Source organism: Danio aesculapii, chromosome 15 (assembly GCF_903798145.1).
Source record: "Danio aesculapii chromosome 15, fDanAes4.1, whole genome shotgun sequence".
Classification (NCBI taxonomy): Eukaryota; Metazoa; Chordata; class Actinopteri; order Cypriniformes; family Danionidae; genus Danio; species Danio aesculapii.
Window position 1 is genome coordinate 39,531,779 of NC_079449.1, and position 12,984 is coordinate 39,544,762.

At 33.2% G+C, this 12,984-nt stretch overlaps 1 protein-coding gene across 1 annotated transcript in view; it reads left to right on the forward strand.

Moving 5' to 3' along the window:
* npas1 (neuronal PAS domain protein 1) overlaps nucleotides 1-12,984 on the forward strand; it is a 97,876-nt gene that overhangs the window by 41,926 nt on the left and 42,966 nt on the right. The window contains exons 4-5 of the mRNA XM_056474103.1: nucleotides 6,591-6,658; nucleotides 10,609-10,698. Of these exons, the coding sequence (XP_056330078.1) occupies nucleotides 6,591-6,658; nucleotides 10,609-10,698 (158 nt within the window). The remainder of the gene's footprint in view (nucleotides 1-6,590; nucleotides 6,659-10,608; nucleotides 10,699-12,984) is intronic.

Sequence of the window (12,984 nt, forward strand, 5' to 3'; positions counted from 1 at the left end):
CTGTATGTACAAATGTAAAAAGTAGAATATATGAAGAGTTTAGATGCAAAAACATCTAAATGCCATCTGAAATTTCCCTCAAAAATGGCCATTTATATCAGGCTCCTGTGTATATGTTCAGTAATTTCAGTTAAAAAACTCTGTATAAACAAAGGAGGCTGAAAATAATGCTCATTTTCAGGAAATTTCAGGTGGCAGTTAGAAGTTTTTGCATATACATACATTCATACATACATTATATGCATACGCATACAGCAAGGAAAATAAATATTAAACACATCACCATTTTTCTCAGAAAACATATTTCTAAAGGTGCTGTTGACTTGGATGTTTTCCTTGGATGTTAGTAACAACCAAAGAAATCCATAAATGGAAAGAAAACAAATCAAATTAGTTTACATGTGTAATAAAATCAAATAACACAGGGAAAAAGTATTGTACACATGAAGAAAGGGAGGTATAGAAAGGCAGTGAAAGACCAAACAGCAGCTGAAATCTCTCAGTAGTTCTTCAGCAATCATCTACCCTTCTTCAGTGTAAATTAATATCAGCTGCTTCAGTAGCAACATCTACATTACCAGGGTGATAAAGATGAAACCAGAGAGGACATTTCAGCAAGACAATGATCCAAAACAAAGTCAAGGACAATTCTCACATGGTTTCAGAGAAATAATATCAAGCTGTAGAATGGCCCAGCCAATCACCTGATTCGAATCCAAATGAAAATACAAAATAAAGATCAGATTGGATAGACGAGACCCACAGAAATATCAAGATTTTTATACTCTGTTGAAGTCTCTGAAAAACTCACATCTGAGCAATTCATGCGACTTCATTTTCCATATGAGAGGTGTCTTTAAGCTGCCATCACTAAAAAAGCCTTTTATATAAAGTATTAAATAGATTTCAGTAGTTCAGTGCTTTCTCTTTGTGTCATTCCATTGTATTTACACATAAATCATTTTTCAGATTGTTTTTGTTTTGTTTTTGTCTTTTGTTTGCATTGTTTTTATTCAAATCTGGCTCAATTCATGTCAACAGCTCCTTTAGAAATATTACTCACAGGAAAAAACATGACGTGTTGAGTACTTGTTTTCTCCACTGTATATGCAGACATGTTTAATATATACCTTTACATCCATACCTCAATACAATAACACATTTCAAATGAATTTAAATGCAAATAAAGTTCACAGGAATGCAAATAAATAAAGCATAACAGCATTTGATGTTACATTTTAAATAAATGTTGTGAAGTTTGCTCCTAAAACGAGCGATCATTAAAATGTAGACATGAAAAACGCAATCATTAACGCGTCCAATACAAGCAATGTGTTTTATCAGATAGATGTAGTTTCCCCTCAGGATGAGGAACAGTGCCATCACTCTCCGCCTCTGCCCTATTGGGCCGGGTTCGACTTCACATTAGCCTCGGCAGTAGCAGGCTGACTTTGGGAAATGAGGGCCGACCATTGTCCATCCATCAGGCGGTATGGCTGCTGTCAGGACGGTCCTATAGCCGGAGCCCCAGTGTTTGGATGAGGGGTGACGCTGAACCATTCACTCGTCAACATGCATGTGACCCCCAAAGACGAACAAGCGGAGCTCTGTGTCCCCACACGCACCAAGTGCCGATCCAAACCCTCTTTCAGGGCACTGAATGGGACAGACTCATTGATATTCCTGAGAGGAGCCCATTCTTAAAGAGGTTTGGGGTGTGGAGTTTGGGTGCACAGACACACTTGTGTGATTTCTGTGTGTGTGTGTTTACCAAAAAAAATAAAAAATTATTCACATTGATGTCTTTCAAAACCCTGTTTTCCTTTCATTAAAGTCTAAAAGGAGATATTTTGTAGTTTGTTCTAGCTGTTGTTTTCCATGAACTGAAAATGAGTTTAAAATTATAATAAATTAGCATAAAATGTCATTTAGTAGCCTCTCACACACTTACACTAAAATAATCATTTAAAAGTCATACAGCCACATATATGTGTGTGTATGTGGAACAAAGAGAGATTAAGAGAGAGTGAGTGCATGTGTCATCACTTGTGAGTGCAAAAAGTCACCTATTAACATTTATATCTTTCAAAACCGGCAACATGGTGGCTAAGAGGTTAGCGTTGTCGCCTTACACCAAGAAAGTCGTTGGTTCGAGTCCCGGCTGGGTCAGTTAGCATTTCTATGTGGAGTTTGCATGTTCTCCCCATGTTAGCATAGGTTTCCTCCAGGTGCTACAGTTTGCCCCACAGTACAAAGACGTGCACTATAGATGTATTGAATAAACTGAATTGTGCACAGTGTATGTGTGTAAATGAGTGTATGGATGTTTCCCAGTACTGGGTTGTGGCTGGAAGGGCATCAGCTGCGTAAAACATATGCTGGAATAGTTGGTGGTTCATTCCGCTGTGGCGAGCTTTGAAATAGAGAGTAAGCCGAATGAAAATAAATGAATGAATGAACACTGAAAAAATGCAGGGTTCCACATAATTCATTCATGTTGTCCCAACACAAATCGATTAAGTTAACTTAGCACTTTTAACAAATTTATGTGGATTAAACATAAAAAAATTGAGTTGTCCCAATGAAATCTTAAGAATTGGGTTGTTTATGCTCATTTTAAATAAATAGTTTGAAAAAGTAAAAATTTATATATATATTTTGAGTGAACATAATGTGCTCTTTGTTTTGACAAGATTTGACTCAAGGTTATAAAAGAACATAACATTTACTTTCCAGATAATCTTCTCCTTTAAACTGTCTTGTTGAAGTCTTACTGGATTTGTGTATTTTCAGATGAACACTTGTATTGTTTAGAGAAATGAACTCACAGTTCTCTGTTAACAGCAGTTCAGACAAACAGTCCTTCGCTCTCACTATTTAAATGCCACACACACACACACACACACACGCGCGCGCGCACACACACACACACACACTTTTACCGCCATCATTATGGGAACTTCCTTTAGACGTAATGACTTTTATACTGTTCAGACCAGTGTTGGGGAAAGTTACTTTAGAAAGTAATGCATTACAATATTGAGTTACTCCCAAAAAAGTAACTAGTTGCGTAACTTAGTTACTTTTCATTCATTCATTTTCTTTTCGGCTTAGTCCCTTTATTAATCTAGGGTCACCACAGTGGAATGAATCGCCAATTTATCCAGCATATGTTTTTTCTTTTTTAATAGAATTCTGCAATTACCAACACACTGTTTAACCTACATCTACATTTACCTTTAAAAAATGGAAATGTTAGACGGCGACACGGTGGCACAGTGGGTAGCACGTTCGCCTCACAGCAAGAAGGTTGCTGGTTCGAGCCTCGGCTGGAGTTTCTGAGTTTGCATGTTCTCCCTGTGTTCGCGTGGGATTCCTCCGGGTGTTCCGGTTTCCCCCACAAGTCCAAAGACATGTGGTACAGGTGAATTGGGAAGGCTAAATTGTCCGTAGTGTATATGTGTGAATGCCTGTGTATGGGTGTTTCCCAGTGATGGCTTGTGGCTGGAAGGGCATCCGCTGCGTAAAAACATGTGCTGGATAAGTTGGTGGTTCATTCCGCTGTGGCGACCCTGGATTGATAAAGGGACTAAGCTGAAAAGAAAATAAATAAATGAATGATAATGTTATCTGAGAACTTCCTGACACGTGTATGTATGTCGTATATATACAGATAATTGAAAGTTTAAAGCAGTAGTGCCCAATGTAAGGCCCGCAGGACAAAGTTGGCCTACGTTAACCCTTGTTTTGGCAATCCCATCTGAAAAGAGATGGAGAATGGAGAGTTGGTTGGGGTGAATGCCGTTGACAGAGATGGTCATTTAGAATTTAATGTAACCTTTTGTTTCTTTATTTAATTGAGAAGCTACAAAAAAGCCAACTAAAATGTTTCATTTAAATGTGTAAATGAATCAGACTTCTAAAATAAATACTGTGACTTGACATATAGAGGACATTGGCGAGCAAATCAAGGCAAAGGCAGGAGAAGCTCGACTAGTGTATTCAGCATTGAACTCCATTGTATTATAAATTGGATTTTTTATGTATACAATTACAGTTATGTAATATGTTCATTATAAAATGCAAAAATTATATATACTGCATCATTATTTATGTTTTAAAGCAGTGTTGTCTGGTTAGTTTTAAATAATTAACAAATAAATGTACAAATTTAATGTACAGTTAGGTATATTTAACTTCAGCCTGCATCCCTCAATCAAGTTTGGTTTTTGGCCTTTTAAAAGAAAACATTTCGGCACCCCTAGTTTAAAGCAATGCGTTTGATACCTTTAAACTATTTGTCTTAAATAAAATCACTGTCCATTGAGAATATAATCACCCATTGCTTTTCTTTGATGCGTTAAATAAAAACACATTTTCTCATTGACTGCGTGATTCTTTGTGACTACTTTAATTTTAATTCAGCAATTTATTTTTTTTAAAGCAAATTAATTTAAATAAAAAGTAACTTGAGTTACATTTTCAAAAAAGTAACTCAAATATTATTGCTAAAGTAATTTGGGACTTTACTTGTGACTTTGAAACGTAATATTATAACGTAACTTACTGTAATGTGAAGTTGACTCTGACAAAGGAGGTGCGGATGCAAATGCAGGTTTTATTAACAAAATGGTCAGGCAAGCAATAGTCAATACATGGGCAAACCAACACAATCTTACGGCAATTCGTAACTTTTTGATTTAGTGGCTAATTCGTATGAATTCATACGATCTAATTCGTACAATTTAGTATGATTTGCTCATCCCCAATGACGGTTGGGTTAAGGGGTGGGGTTAGGTGCCACGCCTCCTTTTAAAAATCGTTTAATTATGTATGACTGAACTCATACGATTTCGTACGAATTAGCCACTAAACTGACAAAACAGATGTACACAGGAAATCCAGAGGCATAGTCAAATACGAATGGTCAGTACAGGCAGGCAGCAGGCAACATAAACAAACAAACAAGGCGAGGGTCAGAAACAAGGCAAGACAAGGTAAAGGAAATGTGTTGTAAAGTTCACAAATAGATAAACAAGACTCAGCCGTGAAGTCTCAAAGTGAGCCGTATAATCATGTAAATGTTGTCCAGTGATCTATGAAGGTTAGATCACTGATGATCGTGAGACTCAAGTTACTTGTAATGCGTTTCCCCCAACACTGGTACAGACTGTAAGTCTATAATTCTGAATTCAACTGTAATGACATCTCTTTGTATTATTTATGAGCTGTTTTTTCCTCATAGGGACCAAAAAATGTCTCTAAAAGGTCAAAATTCACGGGTATTGTTACACTTGTGGGGCATTTGGTCTCGACAATGTTAAAAATACAAGGTACACAGAGAGCGAGAGAGAGAGAGAGAGACATCCCGCTGTGAACTGAGGAATTTTCAGCCGGGTTTCCAGAGCAGACGATCAGAGACAGGCATGTTTGAAATGCTCCGCCAGTGTCGTTTGTGTGATTTGTAAACGTGTTTGTTTTGTGATGACAGACGGCTCTGGATGCTGTTGTGTGCTGAGGGTGAATTAGCATGTCTCCGTCTGTGTTTTCAACCAATAAAACCCCCTCGCTGTCTTTGAGAGTCTCTCTGAGTGCCAGTAGAGGACAGAAATGCTGTTTCATGCTACTATCAGCGACTGTCAACAATTATTGAGACTGTCAAGATATGTCTGCTCAGTTTTAAAGCTTTTAAACAGCTTGGGCCTGTTCCTGATGAAGAATAAAATGAGTGAGAATACCATAGTAATACTACTTTATTAAAATGTTTGTGGGTGACAAGGTGACTCAGTGGTTAGTACTGTCGCCTCACAGCAAGAAGGTCGGTCGTTCGAGTCCTGGCTGGGTCAGCTGGCATTTCTGTATGGAGTTTGCATGCTCTCCCTGTGTTCACGTAGGTTTCCTCCAGGTACTCCGGTTTCCCCCACAGTCCAAAAACATGCGCTATAGGTCAAATGGATTAACTAAATTTTTTGTCCAATTTCTGTTTAACGGACAGAATTTTTTCAACACATTTCTAATCATAATAGTTTTAATAACTCATTTCTAATAACTGATTTATTTTATCTTCGCCATAATGACAGTAAATAATATTTGACTAGATATTTTTAGGACAGTTCTATATAGCTTAAAGTGACATTTAAAGGCTTAACTACGGTAATTAGGTTAACTAGGCAGGTTAGGGTAATTAGGCAAGTTATTGTATGATGATGGTTTGTCCTGTAGACTGTCAAAAAAAAAACTTGGCTTAAAGGGGGTAATAATTTTGATCTTAAAAATGGATTTTAAAATATTAAAAACAAATCAAACAAATAAGAAAAAATATTATGAGACATACTGTGAAAATTTCCTTTCTCTGTTAAACATTATCTGGGAAATATAAAAAAAAAAAAATTGAAGAAAAAAAAAATCAAAGGGGGGGGCTAATAATTCTGACTTCAACTGTATATGCCAAAAAGTTGTCATAGACATAATTTTATGAGCTTAAGTTGCCAAATGTACAGTAGACGTAGCTTTCTATTTTAAAAATTGCAGAAATTTTGCTTAAAACAGCTGCTTAACATTTTGCAAATGTTTTTGTTTTTTTTTTCCAGTGCGAAGAACAAGTCATTCATTGGTCACTGACATATTTGAACAGCACCTGGGAGCTCATCTACTGCAGGTAAACATTCATATTTACATTTACATTTAGGCCTAATTTTGTCCAAATTAATATTTTTCAGAAATGTGCATTTATTAATATCATGTCATGTGGATCGTATTATGTGATACTATTCTGTGACTTTATATTAGTTTTTCTTCATAAAATTAGATATTCTAGGCTTTGTACAGATGCACAGTTTTTTTTAAACGGCTTTTTTGGAAAGAAGGGAATTTCATTAGATTTAATTTGAATTAATGTTTTAAACAGAATATCATACACTTAAAACTATTTTTTAAACAAAATACATTGCATCAAAATCAACAAAAATGATCCATATATACTTAAAATAGCAAATGAATTTAGCTAGTTCGAAATTACCTATTGACTGAAACAAATCATATTCTTTTACACTTCATCATCTTAGAATTCTATCTAACATTTTTGTCAAAATTGAGTTATTCACATGTTCTTGTTAAATGACAACTTATTTACATTATGGGATGTTATTTTTTTAAGCTATTCGCATTTTAAGGTTTTTTTTTTATTTAAATAAAAAGGTTTTACTCTAGCTTGGCTCTATAAGGTTCTTTCTGTAAGCCAATCAGCATTCCGAATGCACACATGAGTATCAGCTTTCTTTGTCATTCCACCAGACTGCTCCGTTGTTAAAAAAATGTAAATATTAAATGTGAAATATTGTTATTTGTGAATATATGGTCAGTGAAAAAATGTTCAGTGTTTCTTAAACTTTGTTAAACAACTCATTTGTCATCTGTCTGTTTTCTTTTGAAGTCTTTAAATTTGATATTATGCCTTTAAGGGCAAATAATTAATTTAATTCTTGGGGTCTTAACTACAACAATAAATACAAACCATATTAATTACATAAAAATAACATCTGCATTGGACAAAATATTTAGTACAGCCTTGTATGCTTAATTTGAACAAAAAACATTCATCCTAAAACTTTTAATAAATTTAGAAAGCAAACATTTAACTTTCTCAAACATCAATATATTGTTAACACCAATTGTTTTTTAATTAAATAATAAGCAGACTGATTGTACTTCTTGAAAAGTAATGCTTTAATTAATGATCTGCCAGGTACAACCTTATAATTCCAAGTGGAAATTACTTTTTTTTTCATTAGAAGGTTCTATCTGCATTTGCCCTGTTTGTTTTACCCCAAAGATAAATTTGATAATTTGCATTTAGAGTACATTTAGGGTCTCTGTCATGTTAGTGTATGAAAGAGAACTGTTACACACATATTGTTTGCTATATTGAATGTGAAAACTTTGAAGCTCAATATCTTAAAATCATTTAGAATGCAGATAGAACCTTATAATTCAAGGGCAACAACTTTGTGTTTATTAAAAGCTTTGGTTTCCACACACACACACAAAAAAGAAAAATCGCAGCACAATTAATCCCATCTTAAATAAAAATTTTCAATATATTAAAATAGAAAACAGATAGTATTTTAGATTTTTAACATACTATTTTTGGACCAAATAAATCCAGCATCATGACTTTCATGTGTCCAATATTAAAGAAAGACTCGATATGCCATCATAAGTTGATAATTCCAATGAGATTCATAAGAAAAAAGTCATTAGAAGGTTACCTTGGGAAAAATGTAAAGCGCACAGAGAGGGACGGCGCTGATAGAAATCAAATTAACACTTCTGAAAATCCTTATGATTCTTTGTCTCGTCCTCTTGTCAGTAATAACTAGATAATTGCGCTTTATTTCCAGCATTCCTGTCATTCCGGTCCACTCTCATTTGCATAGTGAACTCGTCACTTGCATAAATTACCCACACAACAACATCAGTCAATCTGAACTAAAGTGGCCACTCTGCTTCATCCCTGCTTGTGCGTTAGTACAATTAATATGATTCTTTAAATGGTGGCTTTAATAGGCTGACTGTATGCTTTCATCTGCCAGACGCTCTTCGGAGTTTATTTTGAGGCTCTAAATCAATCTGATTCTTCCCTAGTGTGTTGTTTTTGCTTTAATGCTTATGTGTATGTCTATTTTATTCAATAAAAATCAGGAGATTTGTTCAGAAGTGTTGTGTTAGCTTTCTTCTGAAGTGTTACGCCATGTTCTTACCTGGTTAAACAAGAACCATAAATGATATTTTTTATAATTCTGTGATGATTCACTAGATGAAATGGCGCTCACTTACTTTTGTAAATTGACACAAGTGAATGAGAATAATCGGAAACTCTTTAGAATAAGGTTGTATTAGTTAATGTTACTTAATACATTTATTAACATGAACAAACAGTGAACAATACATTTATTACAGTATTTGTTTATGTTAGTTAACATTAGTTAATGACAATACAGTCGTTCATTGTTAGTTAGCTCATGGTGCATTAACTAAAGTTATCAAGCATGAATTTAGATGTTAATATTGCATTAGTTAATGTTGAACTATGGTTAATAAACGCTGTACTATTGTTCATAATTAGTTGTTAATTAATTATTTATTATTTTTATAAAGTTAGTAAATGCATTACTAATGAAATCTAATTGTAAAGTGTGATTGAATAATCAATAATGAGGATGATTAAAAAGATTAAGATTTTATCCTTTATATAAATTTATAACTATAAATAAATGACTAAATTTATAAAGATATATGTGTTTGTTTGTTTTTAGAATTTTAAGGCAATACAATGCTGGTGAATAAAGTATATTAAATGAACTAATAGTTTTCATCATACTTGACTGGTTGTTTGATTACATTACAGCAACCATATTTTGCATGACAAGTTTTAAAAAATGCTGTTTAAATATGTAAATGAGGCATTATTTAATAAAATATGCATCAATTTACATACATTTACACATAAACTCTGAACACTGAAATCCGGTTTTCACTGTTTTGACACATTGGAGTCAAAGGTTTTTTGGATTTGAGGAATTTCTTTTGTCGTTCCGTAATTTAGAAAATACTGCGATTAAAAAACAGCCATTTAAAAAGTATCATTTTTACATTTTTTGTAATATAAAAGTTAATAATATAAAATTTAAAAATTTGGAAAATACATTTTTTATCTCTCCTTAATTCAGAAAATACAGCCAGAAAAAAATCAAATCCCTCTGTAGACTATCCTTCAGAATACAGGTATGAATAAAAGTGAAAAAAAAATACAATTTAGAAAAAGTCTTTAACATATATATATATATATATATATATATATATATATATATATATATATATATATATATATATATATATATATATATATATATATATATATATATATATACACACACACAGTTGAAGTCAGAATTATTAGCCCCCTATGATTTTTTTTCTTTTTTCAAATATTTCCCAAATGATGTTTAACAGACCAAGGAAATTTTCACAGTATGTCTGATAATATTTTTTCTTCTGGAGAAAGTCTTATTTGTTTTATTTCCGCAAAAAAAAAAGAGCAGTTTAAATTTTTAAAAAACATTTTAAGGTCAAAATTATTAGCCCCTTAATGCTATTTTTGTCCCGATAGTCTACAGAAACTGAGAAAACATCATCAACTGATCAAAATATGCACACTACAAATAGCGCAGACTACAATGGAAATGTGTGACAAATAGAAAGTGACAAACCTGCCTACTTGCAGTCAGTGGTGTTGTCAGAGATCTGGGAGGAAAGGTTTTAATTTATTTTATTATCCTGGTCAAACTGTTCTTTGTTGTTTGTAGTTACTCTCAGAACTAAAAATGTGTAAACAACAAGAAACCGTATAAACAGGATGTTTTTGTATTTGTTTTTTTTTTTCTAACCTTGCGGCATGTTTGAGCTTTCTCAGACATCATAGCTTTTGCATACAGTTTCTCAAAGTGCGACTGTGATATTCTCATCTTCATATTAATGTTTGCAATGAGGTCGGATTAAAAGTGTTGTGTGTGTTCAGTCGGATCTACACTTGTGTTTTTCTCTCCTCAGTCTCTGGATGGATTTGTGTTTGTGGTCAGTCAAGAAGGCAGATTTCTTTACATCTCAGAGACCGTCTCCATCTACCTTGGCCTTTCACAGGTAAGACTAAAACTTTTTTCATATAGTTTTTGTACTCCATGCTCTGGCTTTTAATTTAATATTTTAAGGTGTATATTTGAATAATAATCACACTACCTTTTAACATTTATTGTCTACATAAGATTAAATAGTAAAATTTAAATATTAATGAAATATTTTTAAAGCATTTATTTATCTCAGTGTTGTATGATATATTTACATATTATATTAAGTCATATTTATTTATATCATCCTTATTTATATTATTATTTAAATAATAATTTGTACTATTAAAATCAATAGTTGTACATTTTAGAATTATTTTATGGATCTAAACTAAAAAGTAATAAATGAATGATTTGTATGATTTACAAACGATAACAAAGATTAATAAAGACAACAATTTTTTGTTTATTTATCTATTTATTTATCTTTAAACTTAAACTTTAAATAACTGCAATAACTAATCAAACACACCAAAAAAAAAGTAAAAAAAGGTTATTATTTTCATTTTACATTTTTTTTAAATAAACCAGTTAAAAATTAAATAAACAAAACTTATAATGCAACTTAAAAACACCTTAACTATTTCTTACAAAGAGCACAGACATCAGTCTGCCATCCAAAAGTTATTGTATTATAGTTCATTATTATTTTATTAATTCTAATAACAACAACAAGAAGAATAATATATCATTAACTAGAATTGCTAATATAAATAAAACAAAACAATGAACATTTAAAAGTAATGTGTATTTCTGTGCATATATATGTGTATGTATAGTGTTACTGTTTATATTTTTGCTGTTGTTGTTGTTGTTGTTATGTAACTAATTATGTAATAAATATGCACATGTTACAGTATGAAAAAAAAATATAAGCAATATCACATGAATAGCAGTGCAATATGGCTATGTGTTTGCTCCTGGCTGCAGGCTGAGTGCCTTAGTGTCCCACCAGTGCTGATAGTCAGCCATATCGCATTGCTACGAGTGTGATATTGCATTTATACAACAGTTCGACGAAATAACCGTGTATGTAAAAAAGAAAATCAAACAAAGAGAGTCTCAAAAACACTTTTGTAAGAGGAACTACTTTCTTCCGCCGTTCAAACACATCTGCAGCTGACATCAGAATAGCAGAAACTGCTGCAACTTCACAAGCGTCACTTTAGAGTACTTGAATGATTCTCTAGCATAATGTCTAAAGCAAAATGTCTATGACAAAACAGGTGATTTTGCTCACATTTTAAGATCATAGAGCTGAACGACATGAAATGCCATCAGTCTACAAAGATTTTCCAGTATTTCTCTGTTGCAATTGGGAGATCACAATAATTAACCCTGAAAAAGCCAGAGCAAAGCAAACACTAGCAGATTACTATATAATAATATATAACAAGAATATTTAAACATCAATATATAAATAAAATTATAGTATAAACAAATTAAATAAATATTGAAGTATACACATAATGTAGTCGATTGTTTGATTAATGAATTGGCATCTCTCATAATTAACCCCAGATCAATGGAAAGCCTAAAACCATGCTCTAAACACCCCTGCAGATCTTCCGTCAGTGTTCACGTGTGCATGTGTTTCTTTTTGTGAATTTCCCCGTGTCCCTGTGCTCATTTCTCCGGCTCTCGGCTCTCCAGGTGCTTTCTCTCTGTTGATTGCCTGTGGCCTCTTGTACAGGGAATGTTAAGTCCTGCCATTTCACCCAGATGCATAAATAATAACAGTAATTACTCGCACAGCAATCAAAGCGTCGCTCCAGCGAGCCGAGGTCTGTCTCGCGAGCAAATCGATAGACATCTTAAAAGCCACATTGATTGTGTGGCAAAAAAAAAAAAACGAATACACACACATACACATACACACACTTATTGGGATGGTCTGAGGGGGAAGGGTGGACTGATAGTGATTTTAAGAGGGAAAATAGATGTGAATGAGATCGGCTGGCTGAGGAAAAACATGTGCAACTGTGAGTGGTCAAGGCTTTATTGTCGACTTACTGTTTGAGTATTGACAGGCTCTGATTTCTTGAACAATTGAACCAGCTGGAGCCATATTTAAAATAATGCTTTGTTTTGTCTACTTGTCCAATGGATTTTTGTTTTATTACTATTATTATTTGACATGTCAAAACAGAAACAAATGTTCTGTAGGTACAGTATGTCATGTTATGGATATATTTCAGAACCACAAGAAGGTTCATTGCATGTTGTTAATAATCTAATCGTTTATGAAGTACTGATCGCATAGGAGTCATTTTAAACCCTTTCTGTTGGTCAGTGCAGGGAA